General features: G+C 34.8%; 4 protein-coding genes and 2 long non-coding RNA genes across 11 annotated transcripts in view; 2 read left to right on the top strand and 4 right to left on the bottom strand.

Moving 5' to 3' along the window:
- Positions 1–1,626: 1,626 nt before the first annotated feature.
- LOC105684703 (prohibitin-2) lies at positions 1,627–4,139 on the top strand. 3 transcript variants are annotated; one of them, XM_012398266.3, is made up of 7 exons: positions 1,627–1,950; positions 2,164–2,426; positions 2,515–2,832; positions 2,935–3,012; positions 3,141–3,237; positions 3,580–3,817; positions 3,985–4,139. In XM_012398266.3, the coding sequence occupies exons 1-6, from the start codon at positions 1,824–1,826 to the stop codon at positions 3,777–3,779; spliced, it is 1,083 nt and encodes a 360-aa protein (XP_012253689.2). In that variant the 5' UTR covers positions 1,627–1,823; the 3' UTR covers positions 3,780–3,817; positions 3,985–4,139. The 3 variants fall into 3 exon arrangements, with proteins under 3 accessions (XP_012253689.2, XP_012253688.2, XP_012253690.1); XM_012398265.3 differs by lacking the exon at positions 3,985–4,139 and having other exon boundaries at positions 1,628–1,950; positions 3,580–3,848; XM_012398267.3 differs by lacking the exon at positions 3,580–3,817 and having other exon boundaries at positions 1,636–1,950.
- Positions 4,140–6,283: 2,144 nt separating this feature from the next.
- LOC105684702 (histone deacetylase HDAC1) lies at positions 6,284–9,333 on the bottom strand. The gene is made up of 9 exons (XM_012398264.3): positions 9,063–9,333; positions 8,443–8,555; positions 8,232–8,349; positions 7,766–8,139; positions 7,525–7,672; positions 7,149–7,434; positions 6,836–7,064; positions 6,675–6,765; positions 6,284–6,568 (listed from the first exon to the last, which is right to left on the bottom strand). Exons 1-9 carry the CDS (start codon positions 9,109–9,111, stop codon positions 6,498–6,500), a joined length of 1,479 nt encoding a protein of 492 aa, XP_012253687.1. The 5' UTR covers positions 9,112–9,333; the 3' UTR covers positions 6,284–6,497.
- A 152-nt stretch (positions 9,334–9,485) lies between these two features.
- LOC105684701 (tyrosine-protein kinase Src64B) lies at positions 9,486–21,182 on the top strand. 2 transcript variants are annotated; one of them, XM_012398263.3, is made up of 7 exons: positions 9,486–10,101; positions 18,265–18,488; positions 18,569–18,700; positions 18,998–19,208; positions 19,373–19,626; positions 19,704–20,414; positions 20,499–21,182. In XM_012398263.3, the coding sequence occupies exons 2-7, from the start codon at positions 18,446–18,448 to the stop codon at positions 20,711–20,713; spliced, it is 1,566 nt and encodes a 521-aa protein (XP_012253686.2). In that variant the 5' UTR covers positions 9,486–10,101; positions 18,265–18,445; the 3' UTR covers positions 20,714–21,182. The 2 variants fall into 2 exon arrangements, with proteins under 2 accessions (XP_012253686.2, XP_012253685.2); XM_012398262.3 differs by having other exon boundaries at positions 18,569–18,769.
- On the bottom strand, positions 18,088–20,155 carry LOC125501825. The gene is made up of 5 exons (XR_007279551.1): positions 20,061–20,155; positions 19,644–19,783; positions 19,280–19,501; positions 18,940–19,192; positions 18,088–18,142 (listed from the first exon to the last, which is right to left on the bottom strand). It is a non-coding gene; the product is annotated as an uncharacterized LOC125501825 (long non-coding RNA).
- Positions 20,275–25,223, bottom strand: part of LOC105684699 — a 21,490-nt gene continuing 16,541 nt past the window's right edge. The window contains exon 14 of the long non-coding RNA XR_007279540.1: positions 20,275–20,423. This is a non-coding gene — a long non-coding RNA (uncharacterized LOC105684699). The remainder of the gene's footprint in view (positions 20,424–25,223) is intronic.
- LOC105684704 overlaps positions 22,543–25,223 on the bottom strand; it is a 3,300-nt gene continuing 619 nt past the window's right edge. The window contains exon 3 of one of the 3 annotated variants that reach the window (XM_048658825.1): positions 22,543–24,770. In XM_048658825.1, coding sequence (XP_048514782.1) covers positions 24,033–24,770 — 738 coding nt within the window. In that variant the 3' untranslated portion in view covers positions 22,543–24,032. The remainder of the gene's footprint in view (positions 24,771–25,223) is intronic. The other 2 variants (XM_012398270.3, XM_020851606.2) reach the window with 2 other exon arrangements.

Raw genomic sequence — 25,223 nt, 5'->3', positions numbered from 1 at the left:
CCCAGAAAATTTTTTGGCCTAAATTCTAAACCTTGGAAACGCTGGTCTAAAGCTAGAAATTATTCTTTTCCTCTTTTGTATACGATTTATTGAATAAATAAATACACAGGCAGGCATATAGTTAGTTCTGCAAAGAATCAGTCGCTCTCTCTATCAGACTAGAAATAATCATGAAGGATTGAATGCATGCACATGATGAGGCACCAAGTTTCGGACCACCTCCTCGGGTATCCTGTTCTCCTGATACAAATCTCCACTTTTCGGCAAACTTTCAATTTTCAGGGCCGGCATTCTAGAGCTCTGCATTATCGCTTCTTCTTTGAGTGAAAGCATGATTGAACGATCAAAGACACAGGCATGCATGCAGTCAGTCATGCAATGCATCAGTTGCTCTCTCTTTCATACTCCGAATAAATAAACAGGGTGGAACGCATGCACATGACGATGCACCAGGTTTCGGAATACCTCCTCGGTTTTCCTGTTCTCCTGATACCCAGAAAATTTTTTGGCCTAAATTCTAAACCTTGGAAACGCTGGTCTAAAGCTAGAAATTATTCTTTTCCTCTTTTGTCTACGATTTATTGAATAAATAAATACACAGGCAGGCATATAGTTAGTTCTGCAAAGAATCAGTCGCTCTCTCTATCAGACTAGAAATAATCATGAAGGATTGAATGCATGCACATGATGAGGCACCAAGTTTCGGACCACCTCCTCGGGTATCCTGTTCTCCTGATACAAATCTCCACTTTTCGGCAAACTTTCAATTTTCAGGGCCGGCATTCTAGAGCCCTGCATTATCACTTCCGATTTGTATCGAAGCATATTGAAATAGACATGAGTTCATATCATGAAGCCTACATGCAAGCATATGATGTCTCTTTGATTTGGGGAATGAGGTGTGGAGGGTTCTGATGAATAGTAAATTAATAATTGTGTATTCATAGTAGCTGAGGTTTATTAACAAGTCAACGTTTGAAAATACATATTGGGGCATTGCGATGCCTATAATAGTTTCTCTTTTACAGATACATCTATCCTCTCATCACGATAACAACTTACAATAGTGTACTTACAATATAGTTACAATAATATCACAATACTTCTGTTTTGATTAACATTAGATTATTAATTCGATTATTCACAAACAAAAATCAAAATGTATACAAAAAGTTCATATGCATATGATAACTTATTCATTATAAATGGATCAGACAATACTTCTATTTCAATTCACATGGTATTATTAATTCTATAGTTCTTCAAAAATAAATGTATACAGGATGATCTTATGTATATCATAACTCCTGTGAGCTAACGAGCACACCCTTAAGAAACCATAACCTATTCAAAGACCCATACCATATCAATGATTCAGATACACAGTCTCTGACATCGCAAGCGCATTTTAATGGCATTTCTACGTGTACTTCCTGGCATAGTTAAAATTTATTTCACACGTATTTGATGTTATATCAATTGATTCTCAAGGAGGAATGTTATTATACTGCTCATGATTGAATAAACCAACAGTCTGACTATTTTGCAGGAGCACTATTGTTTTGTGGCGCCATCGCAAGGCCTTCTAGATCGAATAGTCAAAAGTTGAGGGTAAGAGAAATTTACGTCGAGTTTCTCGTTTGCAGTTCAGCAGTTCTTTGGCCGTTTTCGGCATTGCTCTTATCGGTCTTTTATTAACCTTTGCATCAGCCAATTCGTTCGTTACGTATAACCATTCCCGAGTGGACGAGCATTTATTCTCAGTTGTCCATAGATAGTCATTTAAACTGACAGCCTGTTAGATAAATAATAACTAATCAACAATGGCACAAAGTAAGCTCAACGATCTCGCTGGAAAATTTGGAAAAACACCTGGGCTTTCGCCTGGGTTGAAAGTCCTCGCAGTTGCCGGCGCTGCCATGTATGGGGTTTCTCAATCCATGTACACCGGTAAATACGTTGAAATTTCATTTGTAATTTACCATTTCTTTTTGACCTTAAGTATACGATGATGATCTTTGAAAGTTTGATAAATTACTACATTGGTTATGTCATCACATTTCTTTGCTCCATGCTGAATATTAAATATGGATCATTACTCGCATTGATCGATTCTTATCATGCTACGTTGTATTTTTTTCTGTTACATCGATCCTCTATCAGTCGATGGTGGACACAGAGCCATTATATTTTCACGGCTGGGAGGCATCCAAAAAGATATAATGACGGAGGGACTACACTTCCGACTTCCATGGTTCCAGTACCCCATTATATACGATATCAGGAGTAGGCCCCGAAAAATTTCTTCTCCAACCGGATCTAAGGACCTTCAGATGGTTAATATCTCTCTCAGAGTTTTGTCCCGCCCTGACGCGTCCGCTTTACCCGTTATGTACCGCCAACTAGGACTCGATTACGATGAGAAGGTACCTAGTTTATACATAAATATTAATCAAACATATTAATCAATCTTAAGTACAGGCTCACTAAAACATTTTTCCTTTATGTTTTTAGGTTTTGCCAAGCATTTGTAACGAGGTATTGAAGTCTGTTGTGGCTAAGTTTAATGCGTCACAATTGATAACTCAAAGACAACAGGTTTCCATGTTGATTCGTAGAGAGCTGACTGAGCGTGCAAAAGATTTTAATATTGTTTTGGATGATGTTTCTATAACGGAATTAAGTTTTGGAAAGGAATATACCGCTGCTGTTGAAGCTAAACAGGTTGCTCAACAAGAGGCACAGCGTGCAGCGTTCGTTGTCGAAAGAGCAAAGCAGGAAAGGCAGCAGAAAATCGTTCAGGCAGAGGGAGAAGCTGAAGCTGCAAAAATGATATCCTTTTTCAAACTAGAATCTTTACCGATTTATAATTAACATTCTGTTTACTAGTTAAAAACGATATTCTCAATATTTGTTCTTGACAAAAATGTTTACCTTGGTATAGCTGTTGGCCAAAACCCTGGATACCTCAAACTGAGAAAGATCCGAGCAGCCCAGAGCATATCACGCACGGTAATTCAAAACTCCAATAACTTCTTCACCAAGCCTTTCAGTGTTTCGTTCTTGTCTATGGCAGATCGTTGTATTAATGTAATTATCACATTGTTTCTTGAGGAGTGACGGGATCTTTGTGGTTTCAGATTGCGAATTCACAGAACCGTGTCTATTTGAGTGGCAACAGTCTGATGCTGAACATTCAGGATCCGACGTTCGACGACCTTTCTGAAAAACTGAAAAGTAAGCAGTAATGGCAAATTGGACGGAACATCAATCTGCGCTTCTCTATTCTATCATCTGTGCTCCATTCTACTCGTTATTCTCAGTACCGACTATTTCACAATAGAAAAGTGCATAAAAAAACAAACACAAAAACGAGCAACAAAAAGTTCATTGTTAATCATGTAGATCATAGATATGTTATAAAATATCCAAGTTCGTAGATATGAGCTTGTTAGCAGTGCTTGCTTTTATTGTCCCTAACCGCGCCCCGCTCTTTTGATGACTGATTTATAAGAGAAATTAATAATAACCTCACCAAGACCAGGCACGCTCGCAAAATCGGAGATTATTTGATTTCAGGTGGCGAAACTTCGACTACTCGGTGGAATAATTGGGATGAAACAACACAGCATGCTGTTAAATCTTTGAAAACTAGTCCTCAGGCAGCTTTGAAAAATATTGCTAAACCGTCGATTACTTCCGCAACTACTTCCGACGATGATAAAATATCAATCATTTTGGACTCTGCGGATGACGGAGCTAAGCTAATTGTTCCCTGAGACTAGGGGTGTTTTAATAATTTTCCGTAAAACTGGATGTAAGAGTTTAAAAAAATCTCAGTAAGCGAGCCTGCCTGCCTTGTCGAATATGTTGGCCTACATTTCCTTTAAAACTCCCTTCAAATTTCCTCAAAAATTCCAGTTAATTTTCTACGCGCAAGCATACATGCACTTTCTCAGCTAGATTAAAGAAATTTCATTTCAGGCTAAAGGACGATCGCTGAGAACGGTGAATGAAAACAGAAGTTTTTCTTTTAACCAAAGCCGACAGTTTTGATGTTAAGTCACTCATATGTTTACAACTGTCACGTTTGTATAGAGAAGATTATCAAATAGATTGTACAAATTTAGCTCACAAAATACGTGGTTCTATTTATTACTATTATTTTTTTTAATTTTATCTTTATTTTTGATGAATTGTACTAAATTTTTCATAGCCTGTGCTTGTGCATAATTATATGCAACTCTGCACTGTGTTGTCTAAATTTTGTCTGAATTTATGCAGTGAATAATAATAATAATAATAATAATAATAATAATAATAAAGCATCGAAAAGAATTAACATGTCTTTTCGATTGATGGAGTCGCAAACACTAAATTCAATCACCTAACTTACTTCACGACTACGTGTTCCTGAGGTAAGGATCTCCAGCAGGTAAGCAGGTAAATTCATATTACCTATTAGTTGGTTGTTTTTTCTTGTTTATTTTTTTTTTTTTTTAATCTTTTTCCGTTTTACTATAAATATTTAAAAACATTCTTGTGTTTTATTCTTTTTTTCGCATTCGGATATAAACAAATTATAGCGATATTTATATCCGTGGAAAATTCAATATCAACATATAATTCCACATTACGTAAGTTAAATCGTATTCCAAGATTGATAAGATCGATTGTTGATTATCGTTCCAATTAATGTATTTCGTTCAAACTATATTGATATTTATCCATCCATCGTATTCCAAATATTACTTTACACTGTACTCTAAACTCCTTTTATTATACTCTTCTTTCCTTTCAATTTCAATTTCAATTATCATATTTATTTTTCCTTTTCATGTCACACACTGAATATTACACGCGACAAATTACAAAGAGATATCAGAAATAGCCGTCACAATATTACAATAATCGATCTTTTTTCTTCTATGTTAATTTTATTTTATTGTATTCTTATTTTTATTTTCTTATTCTAAGAGAACATTATTACACTTAGGTATTTGTTTTCATGTTTTTTTTTTTTTACTTGTTAAGTAGAGATCGTCAATAGCAATCGGTGATTTACATTTTTTCCAATTCGTAGAGACTTCTTCCTCTTTCCTTTTCATTGTTTTCTTTTCATAAAAAATGGAATTCTAACATAATTGTTTTTTTCTTTCTTAATGATTCATCTTTCCAAGAGATTGAATTGATGAGTTGCTGTATGTAGTATGTATGTATGTATGTACAACCGTAGAGAAACTAGACGAGTTTCTTTGCTTTTTGTTTTTTACGATCATAGCTACCAGGTAATAATTATTTTACTTTAATTGCGCGTTAGCCAATAGATGAATGGCCCAGTCAAGAATTAATTTTGCATGTCAATCAAAAGAGACAAACTAGATAGATAGTTAGATAGATAGAGAGAGAGAGAGAGAGAGAAAGAGTAATAATTTCACAAGAAAAGTCAATTGCTATTATCAAAATTTTCCAAAGTACACACAGCAATTATTTATTTCAAATTATATAATGGCTCACTTAGGTACGCGAGGTTCGATTAATTTGATAATTTTATTTCATCTATAACGGCCAGCGCAAGGAAGACCTTATCGATTAATAATAAATTATTATGAGAATGAATTCGATGGATATTCAAAAATTGACTTTCCTACATGCCTACGGAGAGCCACATGCTATTAAAAATGAGATAAGCGAAACCTAATTGAAAATTTCAGTAAAATTTTTCTTTGTGTCATTGATTTGTTTCCTTCTTTTTTTTCTTTTTCGTTTTTAATATCGACGGTAGCTTTACTATCCCACAAAGTTTAAGAGGAGATTTGAAAGTTGTTTTTCTTAATATATTATTGTTACTGTAAATTGATTTTTTTTAATTATGTTTTATCCACAGATGTACTACGTGTATATAAAAGCTGACGAAAGACAAAATAAAAAAAATAAAAACTTTCTTGTATCCACGAGAAATACTTTTTATACCTAGTATTATTATAATTGATCTTTTCTTGGTTAGAAATTTGTCTCTATACACCAACATTTAATGTATTTCTAAAAACAACGATACTCGATGAATAGGTATTATACATTCAAACAGAAAAAATACGGGCCGAGTTAAATAATAACTTTTTGCCGTAAAATGTAAGAAATATTATTTTTTTTTTTGTTTGAAATCACGTTACAATATCGGTTATAGAACTGTACAATTGAAAGAAAATGGGTATTTGCTATTTACCAATCAGTTGTTTCTTGATCTTTTCCTCATAATTCACCTCCATTTTTCCTTCAGATGCATAATTGTTAATTTCAATTCTTCTTTTTTTTGTCGTTGTTCTGTTTTAATTTATCTATTTGTTTGTGTTTATTTCGGATGATTCCTAAACTACCAATTAAGACTTAGGATTGAATAGATCTTTATCATCTTGAAGTTTTCACAGGAAGGAATCAATTATTTATTTTATTTTATTTATTGTTATTTTATTATTTTTTATTTTTTTATTTTTTTATCAGGGATTCACACTTCCATCTTTTTTTGCTTCTTCACTCGTTACATTGGCTTTATCGTCCTTTTCGTTTTCTGGAAGATTTTAATTTATCATAGATATTTGGTAAATGCCGTTGGTAGTTAAGAAAGATTATTAATTATTATTATTAATTATTAATTGGTATTATTAATTATTCACCTTTAATCTCAGACTTTATGTCATCTTCTTTCTTCAAATCACCGTCTCCACCTTCTTGACCTTTTTCGAGACGTGGCCTCTTCCTGGAACCCTGAGAAAGATGAAAAAATAATTAATTGGCTTAAACGAAAAAAATCCATTGGCTTTGATTTGAAACATACTTTAAATGATCTGTTGTCCCTCCTTCCACCTTCACCTTCGTCTTCACTGTCGCTGTACTCATTTTCATGCTGTATTCGTTTGTCTAAATCTCTTTGCGGTAATCTTTCATCTGGATTTACTTTCTCCTCTGTCTCGGAGTCTTCAACTATGGCACCGTCCTCCGGAATGGCTTGTACTTGAACACCTGGTGCGTGCGGTAGCATCCGCAAATTCTCAAATAACCTGGTTCTGATACACAAAGGAATTTTAAATTACCGAACCTCTTAGCTTACTCGTATCTTGCATCGGTGAAAGTTATACTATATCGCTTACTTGATTTTTTCGAGGTATTCAGGAGTATTCTGATTAGCCATATTTGAAGGACTTATGTGGAGCTTGAAGTCTGGACCAAAATATTCAAAGTAATCATTGTATGGTAGTTCGTTAGCTATTTCCGAACCCAGAGCAACAGAAGTTTCATATGTCCAACATCTGGATACGTTACGAATCGTATATCCTCCACCTCCAACCATCAGGAATGGGAGGTTATATTTTTTAACAAATTCTACACATTTACCATGACCTCTGACAGTCAAGTTAAAACAGCCAAGTCGGTCACCTGCAATTTTGATATTTCAGGTATAAGTCGGCGATAGTTGAAACCTGCTGAACTGACTGCTGCACATCGAGTCATTTGTTCATTAATTACCTGTCAACGAGTCGGCACCACATTGTAAAACTACTGCAGAGGGTTGGAATGTTTCCATGACTTTTGAGATTATTGGTACAAAAATTGATTCGTAACTTTCATCGTCCATCCCATCTCGTAAAGGTATATTAACCGCGTAATATTTTCCCTGAAGATTAGGACATTTCAAAATATTTTATTATTCCAACAAAAACCCCAATCTCAGTATTGTTTGAGGTCTATGCTCGATAATTATGATTACCTTTCCTGCGCCGATGTCTCGCAAGTCTCCAGTTCCTGGGAAATATTCACCGTATTTATGGAAGGAGACGGTCATTACCCTGTCAGTTGTATAAAATGCTTCTTCAACACCGTCTCCATGATGGACGTCGATATCGATGTACAATACTCGCTGATGATATTTAAGTAATTCCAAAATTCCAAGGACTATGTCGTTCACGTAACAAAAACCGGATGCCTCACTTTTCTTTGCATGATGTAAGCCACCGCCCCAATTTATACAAATTTCCGACGCCTGTTTGTTCAACTTAACAGCTGCAGCGACTGATCCGCCAGCCGACAATTGACAGAATTCGTATAAACCATCAAATACTGGACAATCTTCTCCAACGTTGACTAATAAAATGAGGAAAAAATTATCAGGCTTATCGGTACAACAATTTTCGATTCTATCTAAAAGTAAAATGATTTCTAAGTCATATTCTTACAGCGCTGCATTTGTTTGTTGTATTCCGACATATTATCTGGCCTGATGGATCTCAGGAACCTGATATATTCATCGCTGTGAAACTTAGTCATCTCATCCGCGGTGGCTTTGTGTGGTCGCTGAATGGAAATAAGTAAGTAGAGACGTATGAGCTTAGTGCATAAAATTGATGAGATTGAGTTATGACTTATCGCATCTAGACTTATTCTTACATAGATTTCCATTTTTCTGTATAAACCATAATTCAATAATAAATTATGCGTCATCCTTATGCGGTGTGGTTTCATCGGATGTCCTTGTCCATAGTAATAGTTTCCTATATCACCTGTTAGGCAAAATAAACATTGAGCCTTTAGAGTATAACTTAAAAAATGACATCGATACCCCAGCAGAGAATTTGCACAAAGGATAAAAGTTTTTCAAATGAATTCATGGAAATTATACTGAATGCTATCAATTAGGGCGAGTAACTCTCAAGTGAAAATCTCATTGGGCTGTAGGAATGGCCGATGTTGGACTTCCTGCGTAAACTACGGTCAGTATTTCAAGCACCAGTGAGTTTCTCGGCTTATCGTGTGAAAAATCGTCTAGCTAGCCTCAAAGTGTAATGTAATAAATTAATTTAAATTCCTTCACATAAATTCGATTCGGATCGTTGCGGATTACTATCGATTGCTTTGATATGTTATTTATAAAATTGATAAACCAATTTTTTTTTATTCTACATAATAGAAGCGAGATTCTAGCGGGGACTCCAAACAATAGTTTGACAACAGGGTTAAAACCCCACGTACTAGATTAAAATGACATTAAATAAACGTTTAATACTCACTGTCGTAGTAATAGCAGACACGCTTCTTACTGTGGGGTGCAGTCGTCATTATTGATGTTTATTTACTAATAATCTGCACTTAAAAGAATAAATTAAACACGGATCGCCGCTAAGCGCGGTTCTCTCAACAGGACACGGCGTCACGAATCGCGTATAAGCGCTTGCGCTTTTCTCGTACTTTAACTTACAAAAATAAACCACTAGTAGCGCTGACCGTCAATCAAGTCGGCCAACTTTTCACCCTTCGAACAACCCTTCAATTTATGTAGAAAACATATCACAATCTTCCACCGGCTCCCGAAATCCTGCCGAAAATCCTCAAGTCATTTATGAAATGTTTAAAAATCCAAAGTCTTCTGTGATCTTCAAAGCTCGAAAAATTTATCCATTCTTTATTTGTGTTGGTACGACACCGTGAAGGGTTCTGAAAAATAGTTTTAAGATTTTTGAGAATAAATTTTAATTTTTTTTTTCAATAATCTACTGCATTGTTCTATTGTATTCAACAGTTTGTCTAATATCGAGTACGACAGTGCGAAACATTGAAAAAGAATTGACTGAAAACTGAAAGAACGAAAAAAGGTTGAATGCATTTTTATTCCAAAATGGAGGGGGCAATTGATGCAATGCGCGCTGCGCTTGTTGCGCTATGCGCATTAAAAGCGGCGTGTCCAAAGTTGAAAGCTAAAAGCTGCTGGTGAAGCCAGAGGCAGGCAAGAACACCCTTGAGTAGTTCATTTTCCAATAGTGAACGAACCACCGTGGTATCAAAGACACCCCAGCTGTCAGTTAAAGTGAATCTTTTTATCCTAATATTAAAATTTACAAAGAAAAAAAAACCGATTGAATAACATATTTCGTCACGTCAGTTTCTTTCTAATGAAAAATTCGCGAGTGTTTCAACATTTCTAAGGTGACAAAAGATATGTGCTTAAGGATTATCTAGAGATTTTGCTTTCATAATATATAGGATTACCTCACGAGATATTTGCTGTCAAAATGGACAAATTTCACAGCTAAAGAAGGATGTTTGTATCAGGTAATACCTAATTTTCTTTGTAACATTCTAAACATAAACAGAATATTTTTTAATTTTTTGTATATTCTTTTCTCCCTCTCTGTTCTATTTTTCTTCTGTTGCTACAGGGAAAACACCTACCACAAACATCCCATATCCAAATCCTGTGCTAAACTGTATATGTCATACGATCCCAATACGAATACATAAACAACTGAACCATCCCAACTGATTTCCTCGTTGTCGTCGTCGTTGGAGGAGTTATAATGAGATAAAAATGCTTCACATGTGTTATACGTCCGCATACCTTCTTCCATGAGGAAAAGCTACGTCAAAGTTATCAATCTCTTCTTGATTCCTGTGACAGAAAAAAAATAAATCACAGGACTATAGCTAGAAGTAGTGATAAATTTATCTTATGTCTATCAAGTTACTCGACGATGTCAATTATTTGCTGCTTGAAAAATTATCGTTAACATTTTGATTCAACATTTCATGTTATCTTATTTTTTATACATTTTAATAATTAATCAACTGTTTCTCGGTACATACCTACATCAGCTGATTTATTACTAGCTATAGTTTTTCAACTTTTAATCATTCTCAAAATCAATAATTTTGCAAAATTTGATTCCATGACGAGTAAAGTATTTAATAAGAACAAACCACAAGTTAGGATAGCACCGACAAAACAAAAAAGAAGAAAAATTCATCTTTGGTTGACTTGAAATAAAGCTGGTACAAGGAAAAAAATGGATAAAAAATGACAAAATGTAATAATATATCTCTGGTATACTATTATTAATTTGCAACGGGAAATGTGTTGATTGTGTTTTATCGCACATGATACACAAACTGTCTACTATTTAATTATATTCTGTACATGATTATAATGTACATTATACATATCGCCTACATATGTGGGCTTCCCAAGTTTTTATTAACTGATACGGTGAGCTCAGGAAGAAGTAAAAAAAAATGATATCACGATTACAATGCTGTCATTTGGTAACGACACACAAAAGAAATCACAAAATTCATTAGGAAAATTATTCGTTTTCTATATACAGAGATGATGAGAGTACAGAGTAGAGTAAAAGAGAAAAAAAAACCATCAGCTGTAGCTGCACCAATCGAAATCGTTCAGAGGCAATAGAAACAAAAAGTAGAAATAAAAAAAGGTGTCTCTTCTCATTGCATTCGTCGTTTCCCACTTGTGTTCCGTTGGGGTACATGTATATATACAGGCATGTTGAATTTATAATTGTCCAACCAATTGTGCTAAGTCAGGATGTAGTTGTCCGATAAAGTGAACTAAACAAAAGTCTGTTGCGTAATGAGCTACAAGTTCAGATATTAAGCCATGAAAAAAGTTGTTCAAATTCAAAGATAAATAGAATTATCATAGCATATTTTGATGAGCGCAATTATTAACCGATTGTCTACCTCCATTATAAATATTCTATTTCTATGATGATGATCACATTTTTTTGCGTTCTTTTTTTGGAGAGGCATAATTTTTTTCATACGAACACGCACGAAGTGTACTGTGTACATACGTAATACACAGAGAGACCAAGCTAACTAAACTTCTTTTTCGCAGTTAGGGGTATGTGTGCTATTGATTTTCTTCACCCTGTATAGCGGTAAATTATTGCAGTCAGAGCTCCCCTTATGGGGCACAGTAAAAGCCAAAAGGAGGTGGACAAGGTCTTAGTAGCTATGTGCTTAATTTCGTTGACGATTTCTTTCTTCTCTCTTACTCTCCCTCTCTTTTTATTTTTCTCTTTCTTTTCTTTTCTATTTTTTAACTACTTGGCTCGAGTTCAGTACCTCTGTAATATAATAAGGAAGTATAGATAGTGTGTGTAAATCATACAATTTATACGTACTTATACTTCTTATTACACGGGAACTATAGAGATATTAATCACTATTATTGTCATCATCGTCATCATTTTGCTATCCTTTAATTTTTTTAATTTTCGTCTACTGTTTTGTATCATAGAAAATTATTTATATAAGGTGAAATGTGCAGGGGGTGGTATTTATAAATGTCCCGTTTCCTTGATATGATGTAGTCGAGTACTATACAATATCTATTGCAGCGATCGATCGTTAGAACAGTTACCTATTTATAAAAATAAACAATTCTGACGTGCTCCAGGTTTATAAATTTAGAAAATTATACAATAGATACCTCTGACCTTTCGCAAAATATACACCCGAAGTTCATTTTTTCTATTTCTTGTTCTTTTGCTTGCAATAGATTTCTCACCCTTAGATTCACTGTCCATATTCCGATATAACGATACATAGAAATGTGTGATTTTTTGTTCATTTTGATGCGAGCAAAATTTAGGAGTTTTTTTTCGTTTCATACGAATCAGATTCAATGTTCAATATATAATATAGTTTTCTTTAGAAGGCAAAAAAAAAAATTAAAATAGTAAAAAAGCTTTTTCTAGCTCGCGTTACTGTAATATATTTATGATGATTTTATGTGTCGTTCGTTGTCGTTTTCCGAGGCGATTGTTGACCTCCAATATAGTACCATGTATGTACATACGTACGTACATATGTGTGATATATGATGTTGAAATAGATATACTTATATATCTTCGTATTACAATCCCCTCTCTGTATTACTCTGTCTATATCAGTGCATATAGGTATATCTATAGTGACTATTGATTTTTCAACTATACAATTTCGAGAACCACGACCAATTCCCTCTCTCGCCTGCATCCCGTCGTATATTCATCGTATAAATTTAATAATAAACTGTTTTCTGTAAATTAATTCATTCTGATATCATGTCGTGATTGTTTTAATTATCAATATCAATGGATCGGTCCTCTTTTTTCTGTGATCTTATTCTACTCTACGCCTTTACACTTAACTTCTTCCTATTTTATTTTCTATTTGTATTTCTTTTTTTTTTCTCTTTCACCCTAAAACTTCATAAAATGGTGAGGGACCAGTTTTAGCTCTTAAAAACATCTGGCCGACACGTGATGAGAAAACTGTAGTATTTAACTATATGTATGTACCCATATCTACAGTCTACAATACTACAATGTGTAGTACGGTAGAAGTGAAAAAAAGAACCTCAGGTAAACCTCGAAAAATCCCGACATGATCTCAGCAGGATATTGAAAATATTTAGAATTACCCCGTAGCTCTAGCTATCGGTAAGGATCTATTCTCTTATTCTTTCTTTTTAAAATTAGTCATCGTCAAGTTATTTGAGTATGAACTGCGCACATAAGTATATACATAGGTGAACGCATACATACATACGTACGATACCTGCATACGAACATATTCTTCAAACGGAAGTTGAAATGTGTTTTTCTAATTTTGTAAAACTAAAATTCTTGTTTGTACTGATAAGAAAACTTCATATCATACGTACGTACATACCGCTATAAATGTATGTGTATAAATTTTACCCACTCAACTTATTTACAATTTCATACACTACTTTTTCGTATAATACATACCTATCCACACGTGGGTATATATTCTTGATACAGTTCTCCTCGTAACACATAGCTTCGTTTCACCGCCAAAACTACTCTGGAAGAACAGTGCTACTTATTAGTTTTTTTTTACTTCCTTTTTCGTTCCTTGCTTTCATTTTCTTTCTTTTCTTTTTGTTACTTTATAACATACGTCGTCTGCTAGACGTATTATCAAGAAAACTTTGAATGAAGAGTACGTACTTTGTTGTGTGAAGTTGAAATTTGTATGTACTACACAGTATGTATTACATGACTACTACACATAGGTAACGTCCAGGTGTTCGGTTATGTGAATAAAATATTCTAGTGTACACGTACATATGTATATGCATACATAAAAAAGCGCATGTTATACATGTGAATGAGTAGAGAAGGGCAGGGGGTGGGGGGAGGCTGCTGACGGACAATTAAGAAATTTTTAACATGACAACAGAAAATGCGTCTACAATTCTGTTTCGTTTTTTATATTCTCTATTTCGAAAGGGGAAAAATGAGTGAGGAGGAAAAGAACCTAAGCTCCTACGTACATAATTCATGCATAAGTATGCACGTGTATATACCATTGTATATACATTGTATGTACTAACCTGCAGCAATTTTGTTGTAGCTTGTAGAAGGAGAAATAAAACGGTGTTTCCATTTCTGAAACCACATCCTGCAATTTATTCTATTTATAGTCTTCATCAATTTTAAGTCATCTCCATGTCCGGGTCCGACACGATCAATTATAAACCCGGAATAAAAAAGTTCACTAAAGAAAAGAGAAAGAAAAAATTTAGTATAAGAGAAATAATTTTTTTTTCTATGTATGTACGTAGATTTTGTCCAATTCGGTTTTCTAGAACGTGTCATGTATAGATTTTTCGGTGTTTGAAAAATAAGGAGAGAATCTTCCCTAAAAATATATATATATATTTTTTTTCTCACAGCATTTCTGCAGCACCCTCTCGATGTCACCGTCGAGCTTTGAAGCTTTTGGAGAATCTCTGTCCTCATTCCTCGTCGAAAAGTTTTCCCTCTACATGCGAACTTAGCTCGATTTAATATAATTTATGGGGTTAAAAACTGCGATGAAATAATTTTAGCATACCTACGTATCGCGATTCAGTAAGTGCCGGATCTTCGGTTACGAAATCTCGTGTGGGCGGATTTATTTCCGAAGTTTTTGAAGCTTCCTCAAGATTTTTGTTCAGAGCTTTGAGACGTGGAAAAACAAAATGAGAGAAGGAGAGAATATTAATGAAAAAAGCCAACCCTTCAACGGTCCATATCTTTAAAATTAACTTGGACTACGTGGAAAATATTTTGTATAATATACATACGAACCACTACCATGCATTGAGACCCACTTGACGAGACTCCTCACCACCTACGCGCGTGTGAAAATACCTCCAAAATTTTCTCTAGTGGTTTAGAAAACTGGAACACAAAACGAAAAGAAGAACAGCATGAAAAAAAATTCTCGTAGATTCTTTTTTTTAACGTTATTATTCTTAACAGTAATTTTTTGACGATTCTAAGAGTACATAAGTACATTTTATGTACCTATGTATGTACTTGTAATATTGGATTTGGTTTGAGCGCGTGCGTATATATGTATTGTATGTGTAATATACACTCTGAGGGGGTTAAAGGCCCAGACAAAATATCCGTCTAGACGATTTTCTTTTTTGTTCGTTCTATTCTTTATGTTTATTTACTTATTTTTATTTTTCTCACCTATTCCATACGCGACAACGTATACAGTTGGAGTACACGAAAAACACTTTGCACCCCGTACGTGTAGCAGAAAACTCGATCGCTCACAATAATTGTCTTCGACTTTCAGATTCAGATACAGAGAAAAGAAAGAAACCGATCGTAATTGCTCGATTTGATCCACAGCTCCGTCAAGCTTATCGTTCATGGAAAGTATAATCTGCAGACTTTCCTATAAGAACATGCGAAATTTCATTGATAATAATTTCAGAAATTACAATTCATTTCTCCATTTCAAACAGACGTGGCGTAAAAATTCTCCTTACCGACATCTTCGATTTGTTCCTTTTTCTTTTTCATTTTTTCGTTTCTGCTTCGTTTTTTATCTTCTCATTCGTCTCCTTTCAAAGTGCTTCACTTCAGACATAAGTCAGTCAATAAACTTTGATCCCCCAGCCAAAAATAAAAGATCAAAAGACAATAAAAAAAAAAGTCTCGTGAGCTCATAAAATTTCAACGGCGAAAAAACCCTTTTCCAAAGGATGAGAAAAGAGATACGAAGAAAATAAAAATAAAAGCTAGTAACATAAAAATTCGAAAGAAATGAAAAATGTGTGCATACCTAAGTATGTGTTTGAATTAAATATTCGAATGCGATCGATGAAGATCCTATTGATTTTGTGTTGTTTTTTTCTTTCTTGATTGAAACGAAGAAACCACAATATCTGAAAAAAAAAAAACAAACAAATCATATAAGCTTTGTCTCTGTAGCACGTTAAAAATGAGAATCTCCAGCTGCTCATTTGAAATTCATTGTGCGTTGCTGTATTTCCTTCACCTGATAATAGGGTTTCCCCCAAAAAAAAAAAAAAACGAAGAAAGTGAAGAAAGAAATGAATAAGATTTATGTATAGTTTTGATGCGAGAAAAAAGATATGAGTCAGGAACGTTAAATTATCGTAATTTAATTCGATCAAATTTTTCAATTCTAAGTGCGTGAGCTTGCGGTGTAATTTTTTCCGCCCAAACCAGAAAGTAAACCATTACTTCCGATCAAATTTTTCAATTCTAAGTGCGTGAGCTTGCGGTGTAATTTTTTCCGCCCAAACCAGAAAGTAAACCATTACTTCCGGAATGAATGTCAATCGTGTCTCATCGACAATAATGGAATGCGTCACACCCAATAACGAAATTCAATTAAAAGAGAAAATTCACGTATTCGATGAAATAGGGAAAGATTTTCCCATTGTGATTCGATCACTTTATTTGTTCGGTTTTTCTATCTTGCCAGTTTATTTATTTCACTCATAAACCGGAAATTAAATTATTTTAGAACGCCAGATCACGTAAATCAGCTTATAGGAAAAAAAAATAAATAATAAAAATATTCAGAATTCATTTAGTCTCTAGACAGCTGCGATTAATTGATATTCAAGTAACGTTACGTACGCACGACCCATACAATGAAATCGATGCTATTCATAAAAATCCCTTACAGACTTTAAAAATTTTTTCGTTCTTCTCTAAATAGGTAAATACAAATGCGTTCTGTGCAAAAAATTGGCGATGCGAAAAACTTATGTAAGCGATAAGAGAAGTAAAAGAAAAAAGATGTAGTGCTCACTTTGCGTGGATTTAGTGCGTTGAAAATGCAGAACGTAGAATCCAGAGGCATGCGAAGAGTAGATATGATACGTTTTCGCGTTTGAAGATTCGATATTATACAGAAATGCAGTATCCGTATCGCAAAATTGGGGTGCGTTCGTATCCTCCCTCTCAGTAGTTCAGAACTTTGAGAAGATGAGATGGACGGGCAACATGGTAGGGGAAACTGTAAAGGTCTCTGGCTCACGAATAGCGCAATTTGCAACGCCAATTCTATCGTCTTTGTTCCTCGACAGACGCTCCGGGATAAAGTTCAGAGATTCCTTTCGCATAGGCAGAGTTTCTAGAACGTATTAAATTCGACGTGCCTTGCCAATGTTCCTCCTGCGCACATAGTGAAAAGAAATACCATTGAGAAGGGTGGTTTAAATTGCTCCGCGTTAATTCATGTTTACTATTCTACTTTATCAATATTATTTTCCTTCTCGTCACCCCGTAGGTCCGTAAACTTCGGTTCAGTTGCCAGTGGAGTGTAGAGCTGATGCTGGGGCTGCCTGTTCGCGTTGGTGTTGTTGAGTTGAAAGGGCATGTGGCGCGAAATTGAAACAATGAGCCCTTGCCGACGTGAAGTACACTGCTTCAGAGTATAAGTACATACATCGTATAGGTATATATAAAACTCTGCGTATGTACGGGGATATGTATACTTCAACCCACCGCAGAGAAAGTAAACCAGTCGGAGAGAGACGGTGATGACTAAAAAAAAGAAAAGGGAAAGAAAAATTCATGAAAAAAAGAAATACATAAAAGGGGGTGAAAACTCACCCCAATATTTACGCGCATGCGGTAATAATGTCCGACTTTACCCCAAACGATATTCCCGTTGCACCCTCGTCGGCCATTTCTCACTACGTACAACATCCCCCTCGACCCTCGCCCCGGCCACCATGTTGCACCCCTCCAACAATAACGTTGTGTCCTATTAGGAATATAAGCAGGGAGAACACAGCATGGATTCTGAGAATCGGCGGGAGTAGCAGCCAGAAACTCCAAGCAACCCCCTGAAAAAGACCAATACGTACCTATGTATAATTTCAGGGTGGTGTAAAAATATACTTTCCTTTATCCATGGCAACTCTCTGGATGAGGATATTATAATTGCTTCTCTTTTATTTTCGGACTACTGCTATGATTGTCATTGAGAATCGCTTTATTCCCTCGTAGCAACGAGTCTAATGAGGAAAATAATCTGTAGATAATCAAAATCAATATCGATGCCTTTGTTGTTAGGGTGAATTAATGCGGAGCGGAGAGTGAATCTATAATTGGGTTCTTTTCAAATTTCTCTGTACAGATGCATCGAAGTAACGTCAAAACATTAAGACGAAGAACCGAGGAATCCTAGTGGAGACAACGCCGAGTTTGATTTGACAATAGAAAATGAAGACGATTTATATACACTTGTTCTGTAAAATAAGCAAAGTGTAGATACGGAATAAGGATAAAAGAAGCTCTTCGGAAACCCGGACACAAAAATGGGGAAGTGTTGCAGCAAGAGACAGGATGCACAACCGATCGGTGAGATTGAATTCTTTCCACGGTGCTGAACATTTTTCTTCTTTCATTTCTCACTTTTCATAAAAAATCGCTTTTCTCAGGGTACAAAAAAACTGAAATTGGAATCAGTTCAAAGTACAGCAATGGAGGTTCGCTGGACAGATATACGCCCAATCCGAATCAAGTGGGTGCTCAGGCTCGGGTGGATATTATTCGACCAAGACCCACCCCGTGTAAGGTTTCAAATTCAAAAACAGATGTGATGCAAATTTGTGACTCGTCGCCTGTCTCTGTTACTGCATGTGTGTAATTTTTGGTTTTTATCGCTACCCCATAGCACTTTTTACGTTCAATATTATCGATAAATTGATTGTTCCGACAATCGGATTCAAAAATCACCGTCCTACACCTGATTACTTTACCTCGTCAATGTTTATCATTTGCTAAAAATTTTTGTTCAACGCTCGCCTACCTCACTCGATCATGCCTTTTGGGACCTACTGTTTTATACACTCAAATTTTGAACACAGCTCACTCGCAAAGGGCCAATCGGATCGTGGTTGCCCTGTACAAATATGCGGCAAGACAAAGCACCGACGTGAGCTTTGAAAAGGGGGATCGGATGGAGGTGTTGGATGACACGGAACGAGATTGGTGGAAGGTATTGCACCTGACCACTCAGCAGGAAGGTCTGATACCGTGGAACTTTGTCGCGGTCGAACGATCTGTGGAAAGTGAAGAGTAAGTATAACATCAAAAACTTTATACGACACGTACGTCGACTGGACCAGGAAGCTTAATTCATTGTTTACCGTTTTTCTTTTTCTTCCGAATGAATCAGTTCAGTTCACTCGCTGTCTTGCCATCGCAGCGTAGGGTGATAATGCTCTGTTCTATGCTTACAGCTGGTTCTTCGATGACGTATCGAGAAAGGAGGCTGGCAAACTTCTTCTAGTCGACGAAAATCCTCGGGGTACGTTCTTGGTTCGACCCAGCGAACACACTCCTAGGGGATACAGCCTCTCCGTAAAGGACTGGGAAGAAGGACGAGGACATCACGTTAAACATTACAAGATCAAACCCCTCGATAACGGTGGCTTTTACATAGCAACTAATCAAACGTTTTCTACGCTACCTGCGCTGGTGATGGCGTACAGCAGTAAGTAGACAACATACCTCGTACTCATGAATCGAGAAATGGATTCTCGATCAATTTGAATTCATCATTTTTTTCAGAAAACGCTCTGGGATTGTGTCACGTCCTAGCCAAACCCTGTCCAAAACCGCAGCCGGAAATGTGGGATCTCGGGCCAGAACTTAGGGACAAATGGGAAATGAATAGAAATCAAATACAGCTGATAAGAAAATTGGGACACGGTAATTTCGGGGAAGTTTGGTACGGCAAATGGAAGAACCAGATAGAAGTAGCGGTGAAGACTTTAAAACCTGGAACAATGTCGTCGAAAGCATTTCTGCAAGAAGCTGCTATAATGAAACAATTCCGACACAGACATTTGGTAGCGTTGTACGCGGTATGCTCTAAGGAGGAACCGATTTACATAGTACAGGAATATATGTGCAACGGTAGCTTACTTGACTTTTTGAGAACCGGTGACGGAAAATACATGCACTTCGAGGACCTCATCTACATAGCAGCCCAGGTAGCCTCTGGCATGGAGCATCTAGAGGGCAAACAATTAATTCACAGAGATCTTGCAGCCAGAAATGTTCTCATCGGAGAAAAAAATAAAGCAAAAATATGCGATTTCGGACTTGCCAGAGTCATAGAAAATGACGAATACTGTCCAAAACAAGGGAATAAATTCCCGCTAAAGTGGACCGCTCCAGAAGCCATTGTTTACGCAAGATTCAGCATAAAGAGTGACGTTTGGTCCTTCGGAATTTTGTTAATGGAACTTTTCACCTACGGTCAAGTTCCATATCCGGGTAAGGAGCCTAAAAATCAAATGACGATTAGCAAAATTTTATATCTAGCCTGACGAACTAATTTTCTTACAATTCGTATTACAGGTATGCATGGTCGGGAGGTGATCGAACAAGTGGAGAAGGGCTACCGAATGCCGAAGCCGGTAAATCACTACCTTCCCGATGGGGTGTATCGATTAATGCTACAATGCTGGGATGGAAGTCCCGAAAAGCGGCCAACTTTTGAATATTTAAATCATTATTTTGAATCATTCAACGTTACCAGTGAAATACCATATTTGGAACCACCAACGGACTGATACGCGGCCCATATGCAAAACCACGTAATGCCAAGGGGACATTACCATGCAGCGCATGTCAATTGCGCTATGGAATTTTATGGCATTTATTGTTAAAAATGTCTTTCTGTTGATCCGTTCGTTCAAAAATTGAGACAAACAGGAAACGGTTCATCGTTCACGCAATAATAACGATTAAGACATGAAAAATTGGAATCATTGTGTGCCATGAGTTTTCGATCTGTTTGCCGCCGACAGCTTACCTGATAATGATGGGGAAGCCGCAGCAACAAAGAAAAATTAAACAAAGAAAATTAATACAATGGTATTTTATCAAATGGAACGTGAGTATAAAATATGAAATATATGTCCAATTTTCATCTTTCTAAAGTATTTATTTGACACGAGACATTAGAATAAAACTTGACCACTAATAGTTGGTACGTAGGGACATGTTCGCAAACAGAAATAAAAAAAAAAAACAGTCAAAAGAAACCAAAATAAAAAAGTTAATTAGATTCAAATAATAATGAAAAATTCAATGAGGAAATACGACACGTGTATCATTGAGATCGAAATTAATTGAACTACGATGAATACGTTCAGTCGAAATAAGTAAACTTAAGCCATCGATGTTATTCGTACAAAAAAAAACAAACATTAAAAAATAATTTTTTTACAAAAATGAGTTTGAAATATGTAGATCGCGTTAACAAACTAGTATTTTTTTTCGTTAGTTTGTTTTTCGCGGATTAAGTGATAATTATATTTCACATTCGAACGCACTTTGATATCTTCTATAAATGAAATGCAGTAATAAGATTAATAATAAAAATAATAATATATGTATAAAGGTATTTTGTGATCGCTCAATTCTGAAATAATTCTTTTCACCGCGAATGATAAATAATATAGTCATATAAGGTAGTAGATTAGATTATTTACCTTAAAAACATAAGATATATATATATGTGTGTGTGTATATATACATATATATACACATATGCATATACCTATATAATAAATTGACAACTTGAAAATAAAGAGAAGAACAGAACAAACAATAAGACCGATTCACGTCATTGTGTGATCATGACTAGTTAATTAGGCATAGCGTTACGTCCAATACATTTTTCTATGAGCGTTTTATACTGACCAAATATTACCGTGTTAAAAATAAGGGAAAGACTTTTCGATGTTGGCTCTCTAGTGCGCACTGAAGAAAAAAAAGTAGAAGAAGAAAATTGAAATAAACTAAAATAATACACATAAATGATTGAATAAGAAGAAAAGAGTAAAACTTGAAAAAGAAATTAAAAAAAATATAATTACTGGGAGAAAGAGCGTGTAATGTTTTTTTGCAACTTAGTTGGTACATGTATTTTGGAAAATTCGCGTAGGAAACTTTTTTTTTTCTCTTCAAAATGTTGCCGCCATACTTGTTGTGTATCTCTATAGTACCTATATTAATTATAAGTATAAAGAGACATACATATGTATATGCACACGCATATATACGTATGTATCCAATTTTGTAACACAGAGAGAGAGGGCAATAAAAATTTGAAAAATAAATAAATAATTGAAGAAAAAACGGGATTTAAAATACTAATAATAATATGCAAGAGAAAAAAAAAAAGAAAATTGAGAACAAAAACCAAAACCGATGTATGCGAGTATATTAAAAATTTATGAGAGAATTATGTGTTAAATTAAACAAAAATAATAATACTAATAATGATGATGATAATATTATATCGTAGATTATATTCCTAGAGAGAGAACGAAAGGAAAAAAAAACTAGCAAAAGATCAGGCCAGAACGAATACGGAAAATAAATTAACAATAACTGGAACACAACTCTTACCTTTATAGATCTTACTAGATCATACAAAGAGATTCATATATAATCACATAAATCGAGGCTTTGATTGAAATATAATATAGATATTTAAAAGTGAAAAATTTTGGGATAAATGAACAGAAAATCCATATACCGTTTAGAGAAAGACAATATACATATTATATAGAGACCAAAAACTATGGTTTTGTAAACATTTGCCACAATTATTTATTTTTATTTTGTTGTTCTTAATTCTTCAACTGTACATACATAGTTGCATGACTCTACCGATGTATGTGTGATCAGAGTAAGAATAATTAAAAAACCATATTTTTGGGATGAGAAAGAATATTCTTCCCGAAAATAGAGTCGATTTTTCCAGTTAGAAAAAGATGAGAGTAACAAAAAAAGGAAAAAGAAAAAATTGAAAACAAACAAAAAAAAAAAAAAAATAAAGTTTTTTGAACAGAACCAAAAGCGTTTATACTGCCATTACAGTTTTTGATAAATAAAAATTAGAATATACTGATTTACAATTCTTTTTCAAATTGACTCGGTAAACTAGAATTTTGAAAGACGATATTCCTCTATAGTGAAATAATAAATAAATTAATGAAATACGAATAAAAATAAAAAGTAAAATAAACGAAGAAAAAAAAGAAGCTGTACTTAAATATTTATTAGATGTAAGTTAACGTGTTTAGGAACGATTTTGACTGAAGATTATTGATCTCCATGTTTATTTTGAACAAATCAATCAAGTGGTTTTTTCTTTTCTTTTTTTGCCACCGGAGTATAAGTTATGGAAATTTTTTGTATAGTTTAACAAAAAAAAAAAAAAATTATACACAGTTCAATTGATTAGGTTTTTAAATATTAAATAATTATACCGTCGTCATAGCTTATGTACCAAAGCTTATTAACATTTAGGTGATTTAAATTATTCTTACTTTATATTATTATCTTAAATATTGTAAAATTAAAAAGATAAATATATTACGTATCATAATGAATTCTGTTTTTTTTTTTTTTCTTTCAAATTTTAGGGATGATTTTCAAACACCCCCTTTTAAGCACATTGGTAAGTTATATGTACTCATTGAATTTAGTGCCGTTTGAAGAGTTCACAAAATGACTTACAATTAATAGAATTTTTTATTTAGCTTAACGTTTTTTATAAGTAGAATAAAGCGTGGTGTAATTAGATATTTGTTTTTATTAGTTTTTATTATATTTCGAAAATAATTTAGGTACCAAATCATATTAATATCATAGTAAATACATAGTATTGAAGAATAGCAGTGGTTATTACCGAATCGATCCACATTTAAAGAAATATAAACTGCAGGCCATAGCAGAGTGTATCAACATTAGTTCACTCGTGTCTGGATAAATATTCCAACACAAGTCGGTGTTTGGTCGAGATTCAATCACCATCCATGACCTCGAACATAGGGAATTCTAAATAAAATCCATCATAAATCCAATTTGAATCTGTTAAATGTACATCATTTCAGCCATGTGCGACATTTTCTTTGGAATATGAACAAATTCATCAAAGTAACTAGCGAGCTCGTCAATAGTTACATCGCATGGCGGAGGAGATATCCGAGCTTGTATCGAACAAGTGTTTGAACTCGAGTTTTGACTTGATCCGGAGGGATTTTGTACATCGGATGGTCCAGGGGTGACGGTTGCGACGGGAGCACTGCTTCCTCCACCGGGACCTGGACCCCTTTTCAAACTCGGCATCGTGTTACTCCTGACACGTTGAAAGCTACTCGTGCGAAAACTCTCCTCGATACTGGCATCGTCTTTGACGAGTCTAGAATCTGGGCTGATGTTTAGCGCCCTAAAATCTTTGGTGACAGAGCCACGCCCAAAGGTTTTACAATTTTTACTAGAAATACTTAATTTGCAAGCCTCTTCTAACAGAGTGCTGGCCAGGTTTTCGCTCAAATAATTTGAGTTAGAATTATTCAATTTTAGAACAGCTTCTTTAATTATAGAATTTTTCTTAGGCTTCTCCAAAACTCTTTCATTTTTAGAGGGCTTGAAGTTTGTTGTACTTTTGACGCCTCTAGGGCTTATTACGGATGAGGTTGGCCTATTTGGCATAGATCTTCGACAGAACAAATAACTTGTATCAGAATTTATACCTCTGCTTGTTATCCGGAATGGATTTGCCGGATTGGATTTGTCCAAGGAGTTTCTGCTGAAACAAAAAAATTTCATCTAATCCAATCAAAAGTCAATCTCAAGGTCGCTTGTTCGTAATTTGAACTTTCAATACATTCAGATATTTCTGATACAAAATTTAATAGTTTCTGATTGGTGTAAACAAAGTTCAGAAGACAGAAATGTGGAGAAAAAAAAATTAGACCAAACCAGTTACCAAATAAAGATCGATGACTCATGCTCTTGGCAAATAGCCTTGAAACAAATGTTGCTCAATTACATAGCAATGCTTTCGTACATCGGTCATGTAATGAAATACTGCATGTTTAATAATGTATGAGAGAAATTGTGGCTGTTTCTTTCACAATTAAACTAATAGAAGTATTTCTGAGCATTTTTGGAAAATATTTGCATCGTTTATTTGGGAGTGGATTGAACTGGAATGTTATCTGAACAAAAATAAAGGAAAGTAACGACAAGTGACTTGGAGATATAAGATGATCGGTGTTA

This window comes from Athalia rosae, chromosome 7 (genome assembly GCF_917208135.1).
Source record: "Athalia rosae chromosome 7, iyAthRosa1.1, whole genome shotgun sequence".
Classification (NCBI taxonomy): domain Eukaryota; kingdom Metazoa; phylum Arthropoda; class Insecta; order Hymenoptera; family Athaliidae; genus Athalia; species Athalia rosae.
The sequence above is the reverse complement of the archived record's forward strand: the minus strand, read 5'-3'. Positions and strand labels throughout refer to the sequence as shown.

Excerpts from the sequence above, each read along its gene's own strand:
- LOC105684702 (XM_012398264.3), bottom strand. The coding sequence starts at position 9,111 with ATGACGACTGCACCCCACAGTAAGAAGCGTGTCTGCTATTACTACGAC. Across the intron at positions 8,556-9,062 it reads TGTCTGCTATTACTACGACA|GTGATATAGGAAACTATTAC; the intron begins GTGAGTATTAAA and ends TTTGCCTAACAG. Across the intron at positions 7,065-7,148 it reads GAATACCTCGAAAAAATCAA|AACCAGGTTATTTGAGAATT; the intron begins GTAAGCGATATA and ends TTTGTGTATCAG.
- LOC105684703 (XM_012398266.3), top strand. The coding sequence starts at position 1,824 with ATGGCACAAAGTAAGCTCAACGATCTCGCTGGAAAATTTGGAAAAACA. Across the intron at positions 1,951-2,163 it reads TTCTCAATCCATGTACACCG|TCGATGGTGGACACAGAGCC; the intron begins GTAAATACGTTG and ends ATCCTCTATCAG. Across the intron at positions 2,833-2,934 it reads AAGCTGAAGCTGCAAAAATG|CTTGGTATAGCTGTTGGCCA; the intron begins ATATCCTTTTTC and ends AAAAATGTTTAC.
- LOC105684701 (XM_012398262.3), top strand. The coding sequence starts at position 18,446 with ATGGGGAAGTGTTGCAGCAAGAGACAGGATGCACAACCGATCG. Across the intron at positions 18,770-18,997 it reads GCCTGTCTCTGTTACTGCAT|CTCACTCGCAAAGGGCCAAT; the intron begins GTGTGTAATTTT and ends TTTTGAACACAG. Across the intron at positions 19,209-19,372 it reads CGATCTGTGGAAAGTGAAGA|CTGGTTCTTCGATGACGTAT; the intron begins GTAAGTATAACA and ends CTATGCTTACAG.